General features: G+C 47.2%; 1 protein-coding gene across 2 annotated transcripts in view; it reads right to left on the reverse strand.

The window, feature by feature from the left end:
- Positions 1-26,145, reverse strand: part of PRKCA (protein kinase C alpha) — a 1,912,272-nt gene that overhangs the window by 1,385,507 nt on the left and 500,620 nt on the right. For both annotated transcript variants that reach the window (XM_069655048.1, XM_069655049.1), the window contains exon 3: positions 21,001-21,083. In XM_069655048.1, coding sequence (XP_069511149.1) covers positions 21,001-21,083 — 83 coding nt within the window. The remainder of the gene's footprint in view (positions 1-21,000; positions 21,084-26,145) is intronic.

Here is a 26,145-nt window from a genome sequence, read left to right on the forward strand (position 1 = left end):
GATGAGGCACTAATGACAGCAGAGTTGTTGTCTGTGGCACCGCTCTGCTGGCTCCTCTGCTCGGAACAAGGATGCAGGGGACAGGCTCTCAATTGTGAGCTGCCTCCTATTGTAGTGAGGATTATCTTTACTACAACCATAATGGCCTTGCGTGGGTGTAAAATCAACAATGCTAGAGGTTAGGAAGGACTAAATCCAATTATAACGCAACATACATTGCAGTCTGCAAGTTGCATTGCCTAGAAAGGAGAAATCTGACCTCAAATGACGTTCACGGCCTCCTTCAATTTCTCTTGAAAATGGTGAACGCTTTCTGTTGATAATGAAATCCAACTACCCTTCCTCAAGAGTTGCATGAATTATTTCAACATGTTACCTCAAGTACAACAACTCTCAAAACAATGGCTAATCAGGCGTCTCCTGGGTCAGATGCATTCTGCCTCCAACGCGCCACAGACGCATCTCACTGAGGCGCTCTGCTTGCATTTTCCATTCCCTGCCACTGTATCCAGCCAGGAACCACTGCAGGGAACCTTTTTCTGCCGGCACTATAAGTTGTAAAGAGAATTTCTGAAGCAAGATCTGAAGATAACTCAAGCCAGCACTTCCAAGGCTACGGCTGGAAGTTTGAAGGAAACATTTGGCATTTGGGGTAAGAATGATATTGCAGATATGGCACCGGCTTGAGAACACCAAGTACATCACTCAGGAAGAGGATCACATATGGCGTTTCTGATAGTGAGCCAATGCATAATACTGTAAAACACCCCAATAACAATCAGGCCCATGTTTCAATGCAGTCAGCAGAGTGGCATAGACAGAGGGTACAGCAGCCAGGCAAAGGGCAGAGGATTGACCACTGTGTGTCAAAAAGACTCTTCTGCACTCAGGCACATGGCCAGGTACTTTCATATGATATGATAGGTTATTTATAACGCGCTTAATACCCAGAGGTTTCTAAGCGCGGACCCGGGGATCCAAGGCTAGCACGTTGCTACAGATATCTGGAGGTATCGTGGATCCCAGAGTCCTGCCGGTCCCGACATTACTGAAGTCCCAGATCTTTTCCACACCTAGCAACACCCCTGGACTGCAGAGCAATGCTGTAGCAGCCTGGCCTCTGTGAAGAGCGTGGATGAGTCTACTTGGCGCTTCAGCGTTTCATGTTTAAAAAAGATAAATGTGTTAAAGGATCAGAGAGATTTCAAGCAGAGGACAGGTGGAGGCTGGACCGTACAGAGCATGCTATGCTTGTTTGCTGCACCTTCTTCGCAAACGTGTAGCCGAATTGTTAAGGTAGGCTGGCGCTCGCCTGCTTCACAGTGCTCCCCTCATCCGGAGATGACACACACCTATGCCTGCTTTACACAGGCTGGCGAGGGCAGATCGACACAGCAACAAAAGGACTTGAAGCCACTGGACGGAGCAACGAATCCAAAATGGAAGTCCTAGTGCTCGGGCTACCACACCAGCTCAAGGAAAGCCACCTTTACTCCCACTGCCACCACGCTCTGTTCCTATCACATCTAGGGTGGGAATGCTGGCAGGCATCTACGAGGCAGACCCAGGCTGGGAAACCCCTCGTCAAGGGCAGGCTGGACTACTGCAATGTTCCCCAGGAGGACCACCATGCCTACCAAAAGGAAAGACTGCAAAAAAAAAACACTGTGAAAACTAGCAGTGAGCAAATTATGTATTGGTATCTGCTAATTGCTGAGTTCATTTAGCTAGTTGAGTACATTTGTAACTAAGGGTATTACTAGCGGTGAATATGGATTTGTTGTACTGCTGATATTAGATTGTTTTTTATGTGTTTTTAATCTGTGTACTTAATAAAATATTTTAAATTTGCCTGTTAAAGTGAATAGAGTGCTTCTTGGAAGAGGTATTCTGTTAATTAGATCAATGTGTCGGTAATTGAGTTAAGGTGCACCTTGGGACCTAAAGAAGCAGTATAGTGGCAGTGGGACCTTCTGTTTTTGTTAATAGTGGTTCAAGCCAGGGTATGATCTGAATGTCCTCACTCACCCCCGAGTCTCTCCTAAGTTGTTATTGCGAAAAATCCAAACCACTGCAGGGAAACTGATCCTCGGACTGGGAAAATGTGGCTTCGTCACCAGCCATTGCATCAACACCCCCTGGCTCTCAATGCAAGACAGGATCTGCCGGAGAATGAGGTGCCTCACGTGCAAATGCCTGGAGAAAAGAGCCCTCTTGCCTCAATGAAAACATCAAACCCCACTGCCCAAAAAGAACCGTATGGGGAGAGGCCACCAACCAATACATCAAGAAGCCCTCCCCAAACTAGATGGATAAGCAAGGGGGACAGGCGTTTTATGGCCATGGCTCACCATGCCAACAGCCTTTTACCATTTAGGGACGGGATAGACTGCAACTCTGGAGGAAAACTGCGAGATTTTACATTGTATTTTTAAGTCCTGAAAATGGATGGGGACATTGTAAGTAAAGGAGTTTTAGTGGAGCACAGAGAACACAGTTATTCCCTTGCAATGACAGTTAATAAGTAATGGAGTTATACAGAGGGTTATTCTAATGGATCAAAGAGAGACCACGGAAAGGCTTTCTTGATCCTAGAGGGACACATTAGACTGTATTTACACTCTCAATACCTTGGTGAATGCCACGGCCCCTGATATAACTCTTGTAGGTCTTTGTGTGCTTCGCGAGATCCTTCAGAGAAGGGTTTACAAGATCCAAAAGAAATGTGCTTGCACATCTCAGAAAGCATTCTAAACCCAAGAGGCATTGCGAAACCCAATAATGAGATTCACGAACTCCGTGACTGGTTCATTAGATGACAGACTGGCTTATTATAGCTACACTTGTGATGTGTTGACAATCCACAGGGTCTGCCAAGAGACACAGAAGCTTGAGGTGTGAGCCTCGTGATGCCACCTCGACTGGGAGGCATTTGCTCAATCCTAGATCTTTGCTAAATCCAAGGGATGTTTTGTAAAGGTTGTCAGAGGTTTTGCTCAATTCGACTGAGGTGTGCTAAATGAGGGATCTGAACAGCTTTCCCTTTCAGGAGCTGAAGCAGATTATTTAGTGGTGCAAGAGAGCCATCACAGATTCAAGAGTGGTTGACTTAATGTGAAAGAGGCTCCATAGATATGTGAAAGGCCACAGAGATCCGAAAAATAATTTATACATCTGAGCGTTGTTTTGCAGATCCAAAAAGATGGAAGGAGTTTGCAACCTCCAAGTAAGGTCCTTTAGATCAGTGTGAACAGTGATTTGTGCAAGAGGTTTGCTGGGATTGGGAGATGTCAACTAGAGACCAAGAGTTGCCCCCTAGATAGAATAGTGATATTCTAAAGCAAAGACATGGCTGCAGGTTACAATCCGTAACCCCATTCTTGCTGAGCTAGGCTAGGGTGAAATACCTGGGGGGCTTAATATTACTAACCTGGAAGACTCATTTGATGCTCATTATCCGAAATTAGTTGGGGAAATATGTTAAGATCTACCCCAAAGTTACGAATTCTGCAAATCATGGTATCAGAATGCAAGAAGTTATACAAATAAAGATATAACCCATAGACCTCCTTATGTTGCTCAGTTTCTTCAAAATAAAATATTCAAACCAGATTTAGGGAACCTCTGTGCATTTTTGATGCACCTACATGGTGGGGGAAGGCACAGATATCAAACAGATTGCTGAGCTTTCCCCAAATGAAGGGGAGATGGCTGATCCATCTTAATGCAGAGCATCACTACAGGTCAAACCAAAGAAGATATGCATTAAATAGTCTCAAAGGGAACATTTAGGCAGAAATGGACCATGCAAAAGCTGATGGGAGAATGGCCTGGGGCCTGGTACGGTTCTCAAACAGAGCAAACCCTAGGACGTGTACATGTCAGCTATAAGTGCTACACTGACAACGACATGGAGCTTGACTGCAAAAATGTATTCACTTCCAAAACTGAAGTTTAATGGCTGGAAGACTTTGAATTAATCATAACCTCTGGCATTGCTCTAGGCAACCCTGCAGACCATCAATGTTCAGCCTGCTATGCTATTTTGGAAGGGTTAAGACCATATGCAAACCCGAGTTTGTCCCTAAAGAGGAAGTGCTGGGTTACTTCCCTTCGGCACGAAACAAAAGCAACCCCAATATTCCTGTTGTCTAAGCCACAGATGCCTTTTAATCAAGAGTTGCCACCTAAGGACAACCTGGAAGTGATTACAAAAACAAAGAGATGGGTTTGGAGGATTATTAGGGATACGTTTTGTAAGAAAAGAATTTAAAGTAGAGGACACATGAAAACTGCATGATTGACTCCAACCCTGGCTTCTGAACGCGGAAATGAATTGGATGGTGAATAGATGACTCACTTTCGAGCACTCTGAGACTGAGCCCGGAACAAAGACGCGTGACATGCGCGGTACTTGTAATCCCTGAGAACCTGGAGGCTTTATACAATATGGTTAAATGGTAAAACATCTGAACACAAATAGCGCCACCGAAAGCAGGTAACAAGCGTGTATATAAAACAATGGGCCTCATTACAAGTTTGTCGGTCGCCTTGCCGCTAAAACCGGCAGGCTGCGGCCAAACTTCCGAATATTTCCGGCACCTGCGAATGGGCAATTACCGGGTCATTACGGCCCCGCCAGACCCAGTACCGGAGTTACCGGACCAGCTAACTTCTAATGAGGCCCAATGGGCATGAAAGGGACGCATCAAACTGGCGCCTGGAAACACTTGTGTATAGGCGCCATACAAATGTCCAATAAATAAATAAATAAATAAACTGAACATAAATAGTGGCACCGAAAGCAGATAACAACTGTGTATATAAAACAATGTGCATGAAAGGGGGGCATCAAACTAGGCGTTTCAGAAGGAGCTTTGTAGTCACATCAAAGTTTCCTTTGGGTATTATAAAGACGAATAGGTTTTTAGATGAACCAGGTGATGGCAATAGAGCAGATTACCCTCCCACTCCTTAATATGGACACCATCATTATGGGCATATGGAAAGCAAGGTTGGATTTTCTGAGCACTGGGAGCACAGAACTGCCGTACCCGATGCAGATTTTGATTTAAAAAATTGACGAGACCTATTGTTTTTGCTAACACGACGGACACCATTTCCAGTAGGCCTTTGTTAAGACGGCGCTATACCCCTTAACTAGTAAATGAGGTATTGCCCCATACAGGCTTTAAGTGCATGAACCTCAGCATATTATAGACATAGATTAACCAAGTGCATTTCAGTGTTGCATGAATCCAACACATGTCCTTCAAAGCTTCTAGGGGGTGGCTAGAAGCAATGGCTGCCTGCTGGCCCCACCTGTAGATTCATCTGATAGCATAAAGCACTGCGCGTACACTTCTCACTGACGGCTATTACACTGATCTCCTGGGAGTACACACTGATGAGGTATAGTGGGCTAATAAACAAAGCCTGAATATATGCTGTTTTTACGGTATTTTAATATATCACATAAGACTGTTGCCCAATCTTTCTTCAAGTTAAGTAGTTTGATATTCTGAATTATTGCCATCCTCCAAATTTCCGTTATTTATTTGACGACCCCGGAGGGGGCGTACAGCTCAGGCTCACTGCTTGGTGTTCCCAGTGAAGCTAGGGAAACTCATTCCCGAATTCCGCAAGCTGACAGGTCATCAGATAATCATCAAAATGAATGTAGAGTGAAGGCAAGAAGAGCAGGTCCTTTAGCCGTGCATCCTCCATGGGTCATCGCTACCTATAGTTCTATATATTGCTAAATCTCCCACACATTTTGCACGGCCACCAGCCCATATCAAATGGTATTGATATGGGCTGGTGGGCGATTAAATGGTATTGATATGGGCTGGTGGGCGATTAAAGCACAGACAATAGTACTGCTTAAGGCCTGTCACTCGGCAACCGAGACACACTCAGCATTCAATGGAGATACCATTTAAACGTTTCTGAACTAAATGTTGTCTTTAACGAAAGACAATGTTTATTTCACCAAAGCAACCTTGAGAAAGCACCTTGTAGCATGAAACCCTGGTCGGATTGGTATTGCAATGACATTTTGGATGCATTTATTGGGCAGAACACAAGAATAATCCAGTTTGCATTAAACCAAGCAAATAGGATCGCACAAAAATGGAGGAATTGTTTTACTTGTGAATAAAATCGATGGGGAGCAGCATCTTGCGTGCATTCTTCCCCCGTGGGGACGCAGGCTTCCTACACATACACGTAGACACTAACTCTGTGCAGAGGTTCAGGCAGTTACTGCTACTCTCACTAGCATTGCACTTCCCATCAGGCACCAGTGACGTCGCACAACATCCGCTACACACCAGGACGCGCTACTTATTTTATTTATTTATTTATTTATTTTACATTTATAAAGCGCTCACACAGCCCGCAGGCATCGAGGCGCTGTTACAGGAATTGTTAGTTTTTCTTAGTTGTGTAATTGTGTTTTTTCTTTGTCACGTATTTATAACGCGCTTAAACACTCAGAGGTTTCTAAGCGCGGACCCGGGGATCGAACCTGTTGTTGCTTTGTGTCGTCTTGCTTCCAAGACGCGCACGCTGCCGCTGTGCTATCCTCCCGGGACGACTACGTACTTCCTTCAACGTTCTGCGCAATGTACTCATAATGGCGCCTGCCGCCATACGTGTGAATTAGAGTAGCAGTGGAGCTATGGAAGATGGCTTCAACAATAGCTTCCTTCTTCCGCTGCTGGTGGAACTGTCAATTGGACCCAGAGGGAGGGAAATACCCATTTAGCGTAAACATCCGCCCATGTAACATCTACACAAGCACGGGAGGATTGAATGAAGCGCAGTCCTGGTGACTCAGGCGAGAGCCCCACAGAAGCCAGCGTGCACACCACACAGGGCACAGGACACCTGCGTGCACGATGCAATGTGGAGTGCTGCTCCCAGAATGCTGTGGACCAGATTTAGGGGAACATTAACTAGAGCATAAACGTCATGGGAAGGACGCGACCAACCACGGGAGGAGAAGAAATACAGATTCACGGCCCTTCAGCCACACCCCCAAAAGCCAGCCCTGGACCGGCCTATAGGGAACCCTGGAGACTTCCTAGTAGGCCTCTGCACCCTGGGCCTCTTTGTGTGGTATTTCCAAATGTTCCCCTAGGAAAAGGGTTGGGCTTGCTGAAAATATGTAATATGGGGCCACTGTGAACATTATTTCCAGGGCCTCGTTTGGTTCCCAGTCCACCCCTGCCAAGAGCCACGGCAGCTCGGCAATTATCATCCGAAATGCCATAGTCTTCAGCCAAAGCAAACAATGCCTCAAAAGTAGACGTCTGGCTCATATCACATTCGACTACATCACTGCACAAGCTTACAGTGGTAATCATTGTCATATGTGACATAAAATACTAGCAGGGATAAGTTGTTCATAATGGTGTCATGATCTAAAAATATGGCCACGCAAAAGGACATCCAGGTGATGGACGTGCTCCCAGGTCCCACCTCCTTCCATCCCCACCAGCTCTTCCCCATTGCCTCAACTTATCTTAGCATCATGCCCAACAATGTGGTACGAGGGTAGGCCGGCTAAGGAAGCATTGGAGTAATGAGGGGGGAGGTAGGATTTAGACAGTGCTGGAATGGCCTACGGGGGGAGGGGGACTCTAGAGACTTCCCGGTGGCCTCTGCACCATGGATCCAGTGCTTTCTGATCCTGCAACACCCTTTCTCATGGACCTCCCCCACATCCTTCCATCTTTCCTCAACAGGTCCATATACCTTTGAAGTAAAGATGTTGTTATAAAGCTTCCAGCAGGATACTCCTCACTCTTACCAGAAGTTCTATTTCAGTGCTTTGTTTTGCTACTTCTCAATGCTTGTGCAGGGGTAGCAGTGATTTAGAATTCACGATTCGGTCCCATTTTACCCAATTTTCTTGTGGGAGAGCAGACCAAACCATGCATGGAGGGGTTGTACTTGCTCACACATTGTCATACAGGGCCACTTTGATCAACATTTCCAGGACCACCTTTGATTCCCAGTCCACCTCTGGCCGTAGAGGAGTACATTAAGCCCAAAGAGCCTTTGTAAATGTCAGCTCTAGAACGCCCATCCCTCGCAGTGTTTGCAAAGATGTGAACCGCGGTCCACGTCACACCCTTGCAGAAGACCACTAGTGATGGATGATGATGAAAATCCCCCTAAATCAATTTAGCCCCAACCACTTCAGCTGCAGGCTATCGGAAGAGTATGATGCTCAACTCGTAGCATTGCCATGTGCAGGGCAGCAGCGAGGGAGCAAGAGACACTCATCTGCTGCTTTCATGGAGGACAGCAGGACAACGTCAGGTCATGAATAGTATGGGGCTAGTGCTGACATGCTCCAACTAAGACCTAAGAGCCGCCGGCATGTCAGGTACACGGAGAAACATTTTCATGGCAGAGCCCGTGGAACACGATCCGTCGATCTGCTGCCATGAGGGGCTGAACTCCACCAATGCAGACCTGCTGCTCTAGGCTTAAGTGGCACGTGTGCCAAGAAAGAGAACCACATTCCAATGCCAACTAGGCTGGGGCCTCGAAGCATGAGGCAACCCATGAAGAAAGCCTTCTTAATAGGTGATGCGCTCCCAGGCCTGAATCCATAGAGGCGCCAATGGATAGGATATAGGACATGCAGGGTTTCAAAGATGCCCGGACCTCGCTCGATGGGAAACAAGAGAAGAAAGATAATCAGCCATAGCAACTCGCAGGATGACATCTTGCTCCAGGGACCAAACCAAAACTAGCTTTTTATGCTGCCATTGGATGGATATTTTACCATCTGCAAGATAGATCTCCAATTTGAAAACTGAACAAGCAACCCTTTCCGGCCCCACCCCGACCTGCTCTTTTGTATCCCCCCCCATTGTAATTTGTGCTCTCTAGTTCTATCTGCGCTGTGGAAAACCCTATACGTGCATACATGCAACCTTTGACAGACCTAATGGCACGGGATCCGCTTCTCAGGGACCCAGGGGATAAAGTCCATGATTGAAGAGAGGAGTGAAGCACAAAGACTCCCATTTAGAATTGACCACCTTCCTCTCCAGCAAGCTGATCAACCGAGCGATCAAGAAGACCCAGCAGGTACGAGAACCAATGGTCATTGAGCCACATTGGCAAAAGGAGAATCAAAAGTGTCCTCTGCCTCCTTTCTAATTTGAGCAAACCATTGACAGTCCAAGGACGAGAGGGAAAGGTCCAGCATACCATAATGTTCCAGTGTCGCAGAAATTCTTCAGGGTGGCATAGAAACCCAACCCAATCACAAGTCGAACAACGGACACGGCACGTAGTGTTTTCCATGAAAGCAAACAGGTCCACTTGGCTATATGCCCACGCCGGACATAGACAGTAGAACTAGGTTGTGAAGATGCCCTTGTGCAATTGCAAGCGAGGACAGCTCAGCGAGACAACATTTGCATTAAGCATCCCTGCCGGATGAATCGTAGCAAGCTAATTGGTTGAGTGACCACTGCCACAGATGCACCACAAGCATGCATAACTGAGGGGTACTGGCCCTACTGCACTTGCTTATGTAAAGCATAGTGGGCTACACTATGAGGACAGAGGACTGCCTGCAATCCACCAGTGACAGTAAGCTTAATGTCACTGACTCGATATTGGAAGCTTAACATGCGGACATTGAGATACCTGTCCTGCAGGGACAATAAACCATGAATCTAGTGTACTCGGCTTGTACAGTTCTGGTTTGGGGGACAGAGAGGGCAACCATAAAGAAAGTTGAAGCAGTCTATGGACTACTCCAGATCTCACAGTTTGACCTGAAGAATCAGTATAATCATCAATGGGGTGGTCTCTCTACCTACACCAAAAAATAGAAACAGTTTCAAGTGCACATTCTGGGAATGGCACTGGGGTCATCTGGAAGCAAGAGGCCAAAGGCCACAGAAAATGGGCCAAACTCCTCCAATAAACTAAATCCTGAGAGTGGATTTTATGTTGGCACTTTGATGGAAAGGCCCATCTTCAAGTGGAGGAACACCGCCCTACAGGGGAGCACTTGGCCAGTTCAAGCAACTATGCCCCACTTGTCAATCAACCAGGCAGCGGCACATGGAGCCACTTCCTTCCAAGATGTACCAGCCAAGACCTTTAACAACACTCAAGGAGCTGTGCTGTGGCTGAAGGGAAGGTGGTTGCAATTGGCTGCAACACGCAGGGTCCCTTATCGGGGAGATGTAGAAAAGGATGCACATCCTGGAGATCGATTGCTGACAGCGAGTCCTCTACTGTGGGCGGGTTCAATGCCTTCCTTACACCCTTATCTGGAAAGCACTTGTTGAAGCAGCAGTGGCTCCACATAAATCAGTACGTATGTCCACCAGGAGGTGAAGGGACCATTCCATCCAGTCCTTCTGAATGCTCATAGGGGATGTTAGATCATCTCTGTGGTGGCCTGTGGAAAGTTAAAACGCCCCCACCCACTCTGAAAGGGCGAAAATGCTCTATGATCCGTGAGAAGCTTTTCTTTCATATTTGTGGTGGCGACCATATGGTTGTCATAGTTTGCATTTGCCACAGTCCATTCATGTCAAGTTTCTGTTGCGACTTTTGGTCCTAAAAAAAGAGTAATTTTACGAAGCGATGGGCACTACTTATCTTAAGAGGCACTGTGGCGGCAGCAGCTTCGGTGCTGGATTTGAGACTATCTGCATACGAGTTGCCAAGCTGCAAATTCAATGGTCACGTGCTTACCATTAATAGGCAGCTCCAAGACCCTCTTCTGGGGAGTATCAACAGCGTTGCAGGATCTTGGGCAGCAAGACTTTCACAAATGCTGCATGCTGCGGGGTTGACATTACTCAGTACCAAGATCAGGAGGCTCATCATCGTCAGGGATCTATTGCTGAGCCCGACCACAAACGCGATAACCTATTAGCCTGGTGGAGAAGCAGTGAGCAATTCTGATAGACGCTTTTCTCTAGATATTCCAAAATACTTGCAGCACTTAACAACGGTGCAGTGGTTATTTCCACCAGAGTCTTCCTCTTATGAAGAACTCTCAGGAGGATAGCTCAGGGGCAACGTGCTCGGCTTGGAAGCAGGACTACACAGAGCACCACAGGTTCAATCCCCGGTCCCGCTTAGGAACCTCTGGTTATTAAGCGCATTATAAATAAAGTATCATATCATATAACTGCTGTGATGACAAATTAATGACCAGGTGAATGAGTTGCCATGTTAGGCAATGTCGTAGGAGAGTCCTATGGAGAATTACTATGTTGCTTTATTCCCTTGTGCAAATGTTGCCTGAATGGTGCTCATTCCTGGTACAGTTTTTTAGGGCACTTCTCTTACGCAAACCTAGAAGCTCTTGACCCCAGATGCCTAGAATACCATGATGCCAGAACAATAGAAATGAAAAAGCAGAAGCAATACTTTCTGCCATTTAGTGGCAAGCGGTTATAGGCATGCAGGACCTACACTAGATACAAGAAAGCAACAGGTGGACTGCTGCACTGCAAAAGGCATCGTCTCCAGTCACAGCTACCAAAAGGCGAGCCTGAGAGCAGAGGGCATGGTTTTGAAAATCAGTCAGAGCTGAAAGCAGCACATTGCCAGCCTGGAACAAGCCACACTATCACCACACTGGAACAAGTCTGCTAGCGAGATGAACACTCGAGACAGGCCTGTTCCTACTGTGCACCCCGACTCCGGAACAAGTTAGCAAGACAGTCAAGACTGGCCTCCTCCAGCAAGGTCAGGAAGGACCGGACCAGAAGACCCTCCTCTTTGAAGAACATCCTGCCAATTGCTCCAGCAGGCCCTCTTTCTCCCCTTCTGTTGTACCCCCTCCAGCCTGCTTCCTCCTAGCGATCCCCAGCTCCCCTGCTAGCCCAGTACCCTTCCTGTGAGCCCGGGGGTGACTCCCCTTTGTGCAGCACTCCCTTGCTATCCAGATAGGTTTTTGCGCTTAATAATCAGCGTACATTTAGACGCACGTTCCTATTGATCCCCCCCTCGGAATATGGAGATAACGGCAAGCATACACTTTCTCCCTAAAATACACTTTGTGTGAACCATGTAGAGATTTCAATCACTGTAAGGCAAGGTGATACACAGAGCAAGTTTAACTGATGGTACAACGAGCCATAACTAATGGTAACAAACACCCTTTAGCCCCTGATGAGAACCCAGCCCAGGATGGACTCTCAAAGTGGGTTGCCGAGGCTGCTGCTCGCCTCCTAGTAGTCGTGTAGGACTTTGGGCTTTGAAGAATTTACCGAATTTTCATGTAGGAACAATTGGGCAGTGAAGGAAAAGGTCAACCGCTATTCCGAACTAATTTAATGCAAGAGTATGTTGGTCTATTGCTAATTTTAAGGCAAGAGAGGTTTCCGGTACTGGGTTTGCACGGTGTAACAAATAAAAAAGAAGGATGGCCATTGGAAGACATATGCCAACACCAAAACGACTTGACTCAGGTCACACCTGCCCCCAGACTCACAATACCATTACACAGAGAATATACATCTTCATCCTGCCCCCCAGCTCAGGACTCATCACAATGCGCCCCAAAATTTCAGCACAGCATCAAGGCAGAATACATTTCCAACCACTTCGATAGACATCCTCCGGATAAACAGCGTGTAATGCACGGCCAAAAGGAGACTGTAACAACCATATCTCTTTAGAATTGTCAGTTCATTCGAACATTTACCAAATACATTTGCAGCATTCCATAAAAAACTTTTCTTACAATTTCAATAAATGTACCTCATTTTTATTTGACCACGTTCAACATTTACACAGTGATTCCTAATAGTTGGATTCCCGGAAATGTCTAGCTCTGAAAAGGTAATTCTACAACTTACAAATACCAAATATTTGTATTTATTTAATTGGATATTTGTAAGGCACCTATACAAAAAATGGTGTTTCAAGGTGCCACAAGACAAAATAAAGGGGCTGGGGGACAAGGGAGAAAGATAACACTAACGGTCCTACTAGGCCTTGTGACATACCGATTGTGCAAGTGCAGTAACAAGAATTGCGATGGTGGGGGATGAGGAGGAGTGCCGATAGGGCAAAATGCAAAGTGCTGGGGTGGGAAGAGATGTGCAGTGTAAAGAGGAGAAAGTGCAAGAGAAAAGAGAGGAGTTTGGGGGGGTGGACAGGGGCTAGGCCAGTGTTAAGGGGAGGCCAGGGGGACAAGTGCCAGAGGTTGCATGGGGTGTGGGTCCACATGCTAAATGCGAGAAGGGGTGGACTTGGCGGGGGGGGTGTGCCCTTTAGAACTCGGAGAGAACCAGGCAGCCAGTCACTTTGGCAGACAGAGGTGCTAGCAGGGGAAAGGGGGAGAGGGAACGAAGAAGAGAAATGTGTGTCTTGAGGACCTTCCGAAACATAAGGAGATCCGCTCAAGCCTGAGAGAAGCAGGGAGACCATTCCAGACGTAGGCTCCTGCGACGGAAAGGTCTACCCCCCATGCTCTGCTTAGAGATGCATCTGATCTGCAGAGATTTGGAGCAAGAAGACCGAAGGGCTCTAGCAGGGAGGTATTTAGGAAGAGAGTTGGATGTAGTGGGTTCCCAGGCCCCAGAAAGCCTTGTGGATGATGCAGAGGGTCTTTAACTTTATCCTAGCAGCAACCGGGAGCCAGTGGAGAGAAAGCAGAGCTGGAGAGAGGCGGTTGCTGGGCTTGAGGCCAAGGATAAGTCTTGCAGTCCTGTTCTGGATTAGCTGAAGGGGGTGATGGCAAATACCAAATATACTTTATAGTCATAATTAGAGTTGTAGCATTCACCAATATCATTTTACTGAGTGTAAACACAAACTCCATCACTGCAAAGCTTAATGATACATGTGTGTGATCAAGAGAGAAGGCAGTTGGTTTAATCAGCGGAATTCATAGATTCTCCAGCCCCTTCCTTGTCGCCGTCCCCCCTCCATCCTCAACAAATTGCTGTACGGCGAAGTGCGGCAAAGTGAAGTCTCAGGCAGCTCCCCGTGTGCTTTGTGCCGGACGCGTTGTTTTACAAGGATTGCCAACTGTTTTCATAGCCCCGCTTGCTTGGAAATTACTTGGACACTGAAAATTGCAGCGGGTTGGTGACTAATTCATAAGAGCAAAAAAGGTACTCTGCAGCCTTAAGGGAGTCAGCGTTGAGCGGGCGCTCCGCCGCCCCACCGAGTCTCTAATGCACAAAACCCAGCATTCTTCGCGAAGCAACGCGAAGTGCGGCAAAGTGCAGTCTCAGGCAGTCTATGGCAACGAGGCACTGAGGCCAGAAGGTAAAACTTCAAATTAAATTAAGGTTTCATCTGTTTAATACGTTCACAAATCCTGTTGGGGGCTTTTCTTTGGCCCAGGCCCCACCGCCTTGTTTAAATCCATTGAGACTTTGGCGACAGGAGACACCTTGGGAGGTACTTATCCTTAAAGGTTTCATAGTCAGCAACAGTTTCTAAATAGTACACTTGAAATGGATGTCAGTCCAGTCTTGCCAGAGCAAACGGACAGGATAGTTTGTGAACTTAATACCAACGTGGCAATCACTCGTACAACTACGTCACATGACAACATCCTGCAACACAAAGAAGGAACGATCGAGAGGAGGGAGGAAGGGGCGAGCCCTGTGCAATGGTGAGATAATCCTCCGCTCCCCCTGTGCCCCCCATGGCAACTGATGACATTGCGCCTTCCACTGGAGTGGTGGGCAAGGAGGACACGGGCTCAGACAAGGAAACAACGATGAAGGAGCCCCCACTGGAACCACCTCAGGTGGCCCCCCAAATGACGCCCCTTCTCACTCCAGAAGGAGTTAAATTCGGCTAAAGGCGACTTGACTGCCAAAACAAAGACAAGTAATCTTTCTGGTGCCAACCTTTTTGTCTTTGGCATAGATAATCGGACTAAAGATTCTCAGTCCCATAATCGAAGGTTAAATCAGGGCTGGAAACCCTTTGGTATTACATCTGTAATCGGCCCAACTCACTTACAATTACACAATGAGAATCAGTTTAAAAAGTGATATCACCGGCCGGATGCCTTCGACTCAACCTTGTCTTGGAAGACTTCTTGCCAAATGGACCTCCAGCGGTCACCACTTAAAGCCCCAGGAACAAATGGTGAACCAACGCACCAAGACGGGGGGCACGACCCGCAACCATTCCCCTGGGTTCCACAAAGGGGTCTTCCCACAGCAGGCTCCATTTCCCAGTAAACGATTCAGAAGGCAATCTTCTCCCACGGACGAAGACCTCTTGACGGTTTTGGCCTCTACTCAGGTGGAGGAACTCCCTAAAAACGACCCTCAAATTGACTTGGCACTGATAACAGCATCTGCACTTGTAATGGTTCCTTTTATGAAATTAATAGAGTCACAAAATGACCACCTTCGGGACCACACGACCACCATTTCTATGTTACACTCCAGGATGATTTTTGGAGAAGGGTTTGTCTCTGCGCTTCAGACTAACTTGGACAAAAATGCTGACCAGATAGCTCAAATCCTAAAGAGTATTATTGTGCTGATTATTAAGGAAAAAGAAAAAAGAAGGTCAGAGAGGCTAATCTCACCAACAGTGGGAGTGGGGGGGGCGCCCTATCAGGCGTGGTGAGCCCAGTAAAGACTTCCACTTCTACGAATGCCCCTCCTGTCAAGGGCCCAGAGGAAGTTCTTACCCCTCCAAATCAAATGGACAAATCAACAAGTACCAACCAAACTACCTGGGCAGTTAGTCCTAGGGAGGAGTTGGGTGGCAGATCTTCAAAAGACGAATGTTTGACGGCCTTTACGGTGGCCAATACTTTGTGTCTTGCTCCAGTTAAGCCACTAGGAGGGTGTGCTTCTAAACAAAATGTTAAATTGTACAATCTGTTTAGAAAACCAAAGACCGGGCTTGACCAACAGGAGGGTGAGAAACTAGTAGTAAATAAAAACGGAGATAGGAACTATGGAAAAGCCAACTCTTTGCTGAAAAAACCAACAGGCTGTGCTAATACGAGCCAGCGGAAAAGCCAAAGTTGTACCAGTTATCTCAAGATTAACTTTACTCAGAAATCTAGTCTTACCAGATAAAGCTTTAATCTTTGAGAGACGATCAAAGACATCAGGTGAAGCGTCAACAAAATCAGTAAAGGGGATAATAGAAGGGAGCGACGAATACTCAGACAACGAGAGGGTGTGTGAAAGTGTGGAAAACACACTCATGGATCTTTCAGACTATGCTGAAACAAACGACTCCTGGGGGGAGGAAGTGGGGTCCGCTTCATCAGAACTTGAAAGTGGTGCGGAGGACGATGACCTGCTTGATGACATCAACCTCAAAGGTGTCGACCAAAAGCCTAAAGTGGTTGACCAAAAGACCAAAGACTGTGGGGACCACTCTGCCGTAAACACTAACATATTACCGGCTAACTCGAGTGTACTGGGTGTTGATTCAACAAAGAAAATGATGTGGAAGTCCAGAGTTTTCACTCCGAGGGAAAACCTGGCACCTACTTCGGTACAGGACAAGGCGGCCTCTCTTACTAACAGACCCTTGGATTTTAGAACTCTGGAAAGCAAGAGAAACTCACTGGTACTGAAGATTACAGAAAATGAAAAAAATCAGAGCTCATAATGTTCCGCAAAATGGCACTAGAAGAACAGTGTCTTGAGTCGATAAATTTTCTACGGAGACAAGAACTGGGACTACAACCCAAAATGAAGATAAAGGGCATAAGACAAAGGCAGTCAAGGGTACATTCCAACTATTGTTGGAGAGAACACTGGGATATGAAGACAACCTTACCATGAATCGGGCCAATGTTATGAGACTCCTACATTCTGTCGATTTCCTTGCCCAACTAAAATCGAAGGATATTGACTTGATTAAATTCCACAATGAGCAGCGCCACAACAGTGTTGTCCTCCACTTGGGGGAATGGAACACTAGATGTCTACTCATAAAAATGGGCTCCAAATTAAACCTTCGGGGTTTCTCGTTTAAGGAGTTGGACGAGGATCAATGTAGCCATCCAGAAAGCACCAAGGATGGAGACCTGACCATAGGAAAACCCCAAAAATGCTCATCAGGAACCGACCAAGGTCGTGAAGTGCCTGTAGCGACAAGGGGCAAGGATGACATACAGGTCGACGTCAGAGGGGGCACAACACGTACTTTCTCGCAAAAATCTGAGGTGAATTCTGTAGGCAGCTCTGAGGATTGGAGTTGGCTGGCTGGATTCTTAGCAGTAAAATCATAATGCCAGCCTGAACACCCTAGTGCTCATCAAATTATCTTGTCAAAAGGGAAAAAAGTTAAGAGCTGAAACACAAGGGGGTTCTCCCATTTGCTTGGAAACCAAACACTGGATTAATCCAAATACGATTTATTCTGCCTTCAGGAAACATGGCTGCGTGACTTTCCACTCCTAGACGGGTTTGAACTATACATAAACCCGGCTCTAAAGGGCCCCAAAGGGAGACCCAGTCCAGGCCTTTTATTGGGCATTAAAAGATCTTGTGACCCAACGGTGCTTTCAGCCATAAATCTAAATCCATGGATTCAATTAACAACAGTGAAATCATCTACCAAGGTGCAGGACGCTTTATTGGTATGGAAGTTGCTCATATGTAACGTCTACTGGAGCCTTATTGAAAGGCAAGATGATACCTTCAAGGAAGTGCTCCTAAAAGCTATTGATGACGCAAGGATTCTGTGTCCAAATTTGGAGGTCCTCCTTTGTGGGGACCTCAACATGGAATGTTTTGACAAAAAGAGGTGCAAAATTGATTTTTTGCCTTTGTCCTCCACAAAGAATATGATAAGAGGAGTGGACTCTCAAGAAGGAACATTCATATGGAAAATGGCAGTCTGTGCGGTGACAAACCGGCTGCAACAACTTGGAAACGTGCGAATCAAGTGAGTACGTTGGACTATATCTTTGTAACAGAAGGACTGATGGGGAAGCTACAATCCTTGACAGTGGTTCCAACGACCCAGAGCGACCATAATATTTTAGAACTTGCAAGTGAGGACTGGGATAGAAACATCACCACACCAGACCAACACCTACCGGAGCACCACTTGGAATTGGTCCCGGATGGTAACAGACTCCGAATTAAGAGGAAAGACACGGGGTTATTATTGGACTCCCTAACAAGGTTAAAATCAGATGTACACGATCCAAGTCCCAACATCATTGAATATACTGACGTACTGTCGGTATTTTGCACAAAGAAGTCAGATAAAGGTGGCTCATCGACCTACAGGCATGCTTACGATGTACAAACAGCAGCCAAAAAAAAGTTGTTCTGAGGGTCAGGAGGCGTTTTAAAAAATCAAATATGCCAGGTGACTTAGCTCTGTATAAAAAAAAATCAGAAATAGCTATAGGAACTGGCTCACTCAACACAAACACCTGTTACTGCAACAAAATAGTGAGAAGATGTTAAAATTAGCTACTAGTAAAAATATCTCTGGCATCTGGAAATTAATCAATGACATCTGTACTCCCGCTGAATCGAAAATTGTTAATCCAATCTCAATTATGGCCTGGGAGGACCACTTCCAGAAACTCTATTCCGTGGGGAAAGCCTGTGTTATACAAAAACATCCCTTGGGATCTCAAATTTGAAAAACAGGACATTGTGGACCTTATCAATAACTCAAATTCTTCTATGGCCGCTGGGCCTGATGGTCTCACCAATGACATTCTCAAGAGAGATCCGGAGAAATGGGCCCTATTTATGACAAACTTGTTTAATGCCATAAAGAGATTCAAAAGGATACCCCATTCTTGGACCAGGTCAATAATTGTGCCCATTTTCAAGAAGGGCGATAGGTCAGATCTAGGCAACTATAGACCTATCGCTCTCTTGGATGTTGTGGTAAAAATATTTGCCACTATAGTCCTGAGTCACCTGAATGACTGGAGTTGGCTGTCACACCATCAAGATCCTTGGCAGTCGGGTTTTGCAAGGGCATCGGAACGGCACTGAATGTCTTAATAATTAACACACTAAAATGTATGGTCAAGGAAAATAAATACAAAACCATCTACATTGCATCCAATGACCTTGAATAGGCATTCGATTTGGTCGACCGATGCCTCCTTTGGAACAAATTGAGAAAATGGGGATGTCCAAATAATCTGAGAGAAGCTATGGAGGCATTACACAGTGGAACAACTCTTAGAATTAGACTGGACAGAGATATAACCCTTTCGAACAATGTCATCTCTCAAAATGGGCTGAAAATGCCTGCTGTATTTTGCTTATTTATATCCAACATGCATGAAGCATTCAAAGCAACAAGAAGTTTCCCACCGAGGATTGCAGGGTCTTCGGTGGGCAGGTTGCTGTTTGCTGATGATCTTTTGCTAGACAAAAACGCGATAGGTCTTCAGCGACAGTTAAAAGCACTGAACTGTACGTCCAGCAAAATGGTCTCAGAATCAATCCAATAAAATCAAAAATTCTGGCCCTAGGAATATCTAACAACGTCAAGAAACTCACGTGGTACTTAACGGGGGAAGTCGTCCCAGTGGTCCCGTCTATGGTCTATCTTGGGATCACTTTGAACGACAGTATCCATGATGGTCCGGGCGTCGCTAGGTTAAGAAGCTAAGTCAAGAACTTGGCATCACAAGCACTTTTAATCAAGAGTCGCGACTGTTCTTTCTCACTTCGACCACTGATCGATTTTTACAAACTAAAAGTATCACCGATCTTGACCTACGCTGCAGAGGCTAACTTCTTTCTGGCTCCAGAGGTCTGGCACTTGCTGGACGGTCTCTTCTGGAAAAGGGTATTGAGACTTCCTTCATCTCTTCCCATTGAATGTGTGAGGAAAGAACTGGGGTTAACCTCTCTCTACATTGCCATGGTCTGGAAGTCATTGACCCTCTACAGCAAATGCCTTGCTCCCCCGGAAAGAAGTGGCTTCCTGACCATAAATGGAGCACTGTCTAGCAAACAGATCTCAGTTCTAAACACATGGCAGAAAACTTGTAAAGGTATTTTGGACAACATCTCCCAAACTGAAAGCCGGCTAATGGAAAACCCGACTAGGGTTAAGAACAAACTCCTTCACTGGGATTGGATAGTTACCCAGGATAAGCTCAGTGCATTCAAGTCTATATCCATGGGCCTGGATGAATACTACAGTAGAGGCACAGTCCTTCCATATCTCGACAAATTCCCTTCTCACTCAGAAATGCGCCAATTCCTGAGATTCCGCTGGAATCTCGATCCTACAAGAGAAGTGACAGGAATAAGGATTAAAAAAGGGAAGACCGGACTCTGTGATGTCGCTGTTGCGGTCAGGAGGTTGAAACCCTACAGCATTTGGTAATGAGTTGTGCTCCATTGTCTGTTTCGAGAGAAAAATGGTTGGAAAAACACTTTGAGAACATTAAATCTACACTCCCTCACGAGAGGTGGTCTATTTTAAGATGGGGAGGAAAAGTATCTTTGACTTTGGCACTGTTGAACTTTGTAAGAGAGGCTCTCTTAATATTGGATACTTAGTTTCTCTCTGGACGTTAGGAATCTAATTCTGTGAATTGAGACAGTGTCATTTTCATCTCTTTTTTTCCCCTTTTTTTCTTGTTTGGATTTCTTGTTTTTTTATTTCCTCCCCATAGAGTTGATTCATTTTTATCTTTCTCTTTTTTTTCTTCTTTTACTCAGTATGTCTTTTTACTATGCATTTAAAGTTTCTTTTGGAAACTAACTGATGCAATAAATAAAAAAAATAATAACAATTGCTGTACTTTGCAGCCTGCACTCTGTGCACCCCCCCCCTTCTTTCGTTTGGCTCACAATCTAAAGCATTTCTTACGAGTCATGCATTCAACTGATAATACCCTCCAAAACACAGGACAGGACTGCTTTCAACCTTTGACCTCACTCTTTTTCAGTCGCTTTACACTGCCTGCAGCCAACGCACACATTACATACAGTTCGGTCTATGAATGGCAGTATTCTCGTGCACGGAGGATATGGAAAAGGTACTCACGTCAGTATCTGGACCCTTGTCCCCTCCTGGGCATGCAAACGTGACGAATTCATGGCACCGCTTGTGAACAACAAAACAGCAAACTAAGAAAAACAGAGCAAATTACCCTGATTAATCGACTTATGAGATACAGGGGCGCATTTGCTGACAATTAGCATCACTCCTAAACCAATACATGATTTATTAACTGCTGCAACCCCCCCCCCCCCCCACACAAAATAAACATGTCAAACAAAATGACACAAACTACCCGTGGGAGTGAGGTGTGCTGTTTTAATCCTATACAGATTGGGACTTTCCATACGAGGTATTGTGTCGGCGTTGTGACCAGCCTGTTCTATCATGGCATCTAAAGCATAATGTATACCTGTACACGAACACCAGGCAGCAAAATGCGAGCTAGGTCGTTAAACTATCTACAGTGTGCATTGTATGTGGATGTGTGCGGTAGTAGGAAAATAATCCTACACCCTGGGGCTGAAGGTAAACACAGCTGCGCAGTGGAGCTGCTGGTGTTATGAATGCCTGGGACGGAGAACACGTGCATTCTGTTCGCTCATTCGTGGAGCTCGGCCTATTCTGGACACATTTCACAGTCCTAATAACACGCAGACCTTTTCAAATGGGTACTTCGAGAATTCTGGGCTGTTGACGAGAAACGAAGACTGCTAACAGATTTTATTCTCAAGGAAAATGTGCGAAAATTCTAAACAGCGCTTTCTATAATTTTTCAAGAAAACAAACATCACCATAAGACATTTTTACATTGAAAAAACAGCTAAAAAATCAGTTTATAACTTAATGTTAGGCTGGGAGTGAGAAGTTGCGAACATTCTTATTTTCCTTGGTCTAGAAGAGAAAATGATCCAAAAGTGTTGTGATAAAAGCACACAAAATCTAGCATTTTAATAGAAGTGCCAAATCAGTGCACACATATGTAATCCAGTTGTATGCGTACTATGCATTCATATTACCAAATGCAATTATTAAATAGTGAAGTCACAGCTCACTAATGATGTCTGATTTTGTAAAGCACCCGCCAAATTGTGAAGAATGCTTCATGGCGGCCAACAAATGAAGGCGGAAAGACCCATACAAGGAAAGGGAAGAACACATGAAGCTCATTCAAAGTTCTTGGGGCATTCAGAGCATGTAAGAGCAGAGGCCAAGGTAAAGGGAGAGGTGCAGAACAAGAGAAAGAACAGGAACGACCAGGGTGTGTCTGCCTGTCAGTCATCGCGGCAGTCCTGTGTAGAGGTGGGAGGAAAAAGCGCAGCATGTGAGGAGAGGACGCTACTAGTCCAAGGGTCTGCCAGCCTGGTCACTAATCTCCCGTAACTCTGTAGAGGTGAGAGGAAAAAGCGAAGCATGTGAGGAGAGGACGCTACTAGTCCATGGGCCAGCCAGCCTGGCCACTAATCTCCCGTAACTGTGTAGAGGTGGGAGGAAAAAGCTCAGCATGTGAGGAGAGGACGCTACTAGTCCATGGGCCAGCCAGCCTGGTCACTAATCTCCCGTAACTGTGTAGAGGTGGGAGGAAAAAGCGAAGCATGTAAGGAGAGGACGCTACTAGTCCATGGGCCAGCCAGCCTGGCCACTAATCTCCGGTAACTGTGTAGAGATGGGAGGAAAAAGCGAAGCATGTGAGGAGAAGACGCTACTAGTCCAAGGGCCACCCAGCCTGGCCACTAAACTCCCGTAACTGTGTAGAGGTGGGAGGAAAAAGCAAAGCATGTGAGGAGAGGATGCTACTAGTCCATGGGCCAGCCAGCCTGGTCACTAATCTCCCGTAACTGTGTAGAGGTGGGAGGAAAAAGCGCAGCATGTGAGGAGAGGACACTACTAGTCCATGGGCCAGCCAGCCTAGTCACTAATCTCCCGTAACTGTAGAGGTGGGAGGAAAAAGCGCAGCATGTGAGGAGAAGACGCTACTAGTCCAAGGGCCAACCAGCCTGGCCACTAATCTCCCGTAACTGTGTAGAGGTGGGAGGAAAAAGCGCAGCATGTGAGGAGAAGACGCTACTAGTCCAAGGGCCAGCCAGCCTGGCCACTAATCTCCCGTAACTGTGTAGAGGTGGGAGGGAAAAGCGCAGCATGCGAGTAGAGGACGCTACTAGTCAAAGGGCCAGCCAGCCTGGCCACTAATCTCCCGTAACTGTGTAGAGGTGGGAGGAAAAAGCGCAGCATGTGAGGAGAGGACGCTACTATTCCATGGGCCAGCCAGCCTGGCCACTAATCTCCCGTAACTGTGTAGGGGTGGGAGGAAAAAGCGCAGCATGTGAGGAGAGGACGCTACTAGTCCATGGGTCAGCCAGCCTGGCCACTAATCGCCCGTAACTGTGTAGAGGTGGGAGGAAAAAGCGCAGCATGTGAGGAGAGGACGCTTCTAGTCCAAGGGCCTGCCAGCCTGGCCACTAATTTCCCATAACTGTGTAGAGGTGGGAGGAAAAAGCGCAGCATGTGAGGAGAGGACGCTACTAGTCCATGGGCCAGCCAGCCTGGCCACTAATCTCCCGTAACTGTGTAGAGGTGGGAGGAAAAAGTGCAGCATGTGAGGAGAGGACGCTACTAGTCCAAGGGCCAACCAGCCTGGTCACTAATCACCCGTAACTGTGTAGAAGGTGAGAGGAAAAAGCGAAGCATGTGAGGAGAAGACGCTACTAGTCCAAGGGCCACCCAGCCTGGCCACTAATCTCCCGCAAAATGTGTAGAGGTGGGAGGAAAAAGTGCAGCATGTGAGGAGAGGACGCTACTAGTCCATGGGCCAGCCAGCCTGGTCACTTATCTCCCGTAACTGTGTAGAGGTGGGAGGAAAAAGCGCAGCACGTGAGGAGAGGACGCTACTAGTCCATGGGCCAGCCAGCCTGGTCACTAATCTCCCGTACACAGACTTGAGATGTTGGGCACCATGGTAGAGCATGTGAGGAGAGGACGCTACTAGTCCATGGGCCAGCCAGCCTGGTCACTAATCTCCCATAACTGTGTAGAGGTGGGAGGAAAAAGCGCAGCATGTGAGGAGAGGACGCTATTAGTCCATGGGCCAGTCAGCCTGGCCACTAATCTCCCGTACACAGACTTGAGATGTTGGGCACCATGGTAGAGCATGTGAGGAGAAGACACTACTAGTCCATGGGCCAGCCAGCCTGGTCACTAATCTCCCGTAACTGTGTAGAGGTGGGCGGAAAAAGCGCAGTATGTGAGGAGAGGACGCTACTAGTCCATGGGCCAGACAGCCTGGCCACTAATCTCCCGTAACTGTGCAGAGGTGGGAGGAAAAAGCGCAGCTCGTGAGGAGAGGACGCTACTAGTCCATGGGCCAGACAGCCTGCCCACTAATCTCCCGTAACTGTGTAGAGGTGGGAGGAAAAAGCGCAGCACGTGAGGAGAGGACGCTACTAGTCCATGGGCCAGCCAGCCTGGTCACTAATCTCCCGTAACTTTGTAGAGGTTGGAGGAAAAAGCGCAGCACGTGAGGAGAGGACGCTACTAGTGCATGGGCCAGCCAGCCTGGTCACTAATCTCCCGTACACAGACATGAGATGTTGGGCACCATGGTAGAGCATGTGAGGAGAGGACGCTACTATTCCATGGGCCAGCCAGCCTGGTCACTAATCTCCCGTTACTGTGTAGAGGTGGGAGGAAAAAGAGCAGCATGTGAGTAGAGGACGCTACTAGTCTAAGGGCCAGCCAGCCTGGCCACTAATCTCCCGTAACTGTGTAGAGGTTGGAGGAAAAAGCGCAGCATGCGAGTAGAGGACGCTACTAGTCCAGCGGCCAGCCACCCTGGTCACTAATCTCCCATAACTGTGTAGAGGTGGTCAGAAAAGTGCAGCATGTGAGGAGAGGACGCTACTAGTCCATGGGCCAGCCAGCCTGGTCACTAATCACCCGTAACTGTGTAGAAGGTGAGAGGAAAAAGCGAAGCATGTGAGGAGAAGACGCTACTAGTCCAAGGGCCACCCAGCCTGGCCACTAATCTCCCGCAAAATGTGTAGAGGTGGGAGGAAAAAGCGCAGCATGTGAGGAGAGGACGCTACTAGTCCATGGGCCAGCCAGCCTGGTCACTTATCTCCCGTAACTGTGTAGAGGTGGGAGGAAAAAGCGCAGCACGTGAGGAGAGGACGCTACTAGTCCATGGGCCAGCCAGCCTGCTCACTAATCTCCCGTACACAGACTTGAGATGTTGGGCACCATGGTAGAGCATGTGAGGAGAGGACGCTACTAGTCCATGGGCCAGCCAGCCTGGTCACTAATCTCCCATAACTGTGTAGAGGTGGGAGGAAAAAGCGCAGCATGTGAGGAGAGGACGCTATTAGTCCATGGGCCAGTCAGCCTGGTCACTAATCTCCCGTACACAGACTTGAGATGTTGGGCACCATGATAGAGCATGTGAGGAGAGGACGCTACTAGTCCATGGGCCAGCCAGCCTGGTCACTAATCTCCCGTAACTGTGTAGAGGTGGGCGGAAAAAGCGCAGTATGTGAGGAGAGGACGCTACTAGTCCATGGGCCAGACAGCCTGGCCACTAATCTCCCGTAACTGTGTAGAGGTGGGAGGAAAAAGCGCAGCTCGTGAGGAGAGGACGCTACTAGTCCATGGGCCAGACAGCCTGCCCACTAATCTCCCGTAACTGTGTAGAGGTGGGAGGAAAAAGCGCAGCACGTGAGGAGAGGACGCTACTAGTCCATGGGCCAGCCAGCCTGGTCACTAATCTCCCGTAACTTTGTAGAGGTTGGAGGAAAAAGCGCAGCACGTGAGGAGAGGACGCTACTAGTGCATGGGCCAGCCAGCCTGGTCACTAATCTCCCGTACACAGACATGAGATGTTGGGCACCATGGTAGAGCATGTGAGGAGAGGACGCTAATAGTCCATGGGCCAGCCAGCCTGGTCACTAATCTCCCGTAACTGTGTAGAGGTGGGAGGAAAAAGAGCAGCATGCGAGTAGAGGACGCTACTAGTCTAAGGGCCAGCCAGCCTGGCCACTAATCTCCCGTAACTGTGTAGAGGTGGGAGGAAAAAGCGCAGCATGCGAGTAGAAGACGCTACTAGTCTAAGGGCCAGCCAGCCTGGCCACTAATCTCCCGTAACTGTGTAGAGGTGGGAGGAAAAAGCGCAGCACGTGAGGAGAGGATGCTACTAGCCCA

The sequence above is a fragment of the Ambystoma mexicanum genome, chromosome 3q, assembly GCF_040938575.1.
Source record: "Ambystoma mexicanum isolate Mex_15411 chromosome 3q, UKY_AmexF1_1, whole genome shotgun sequence".
Classification (NCBI taxonomy): Eukaryota; Metazoa; Chordata; class Amphibia; order Caudata; family Ambystomatidae; genus Ambystoma; species Ambystoma mexicanum.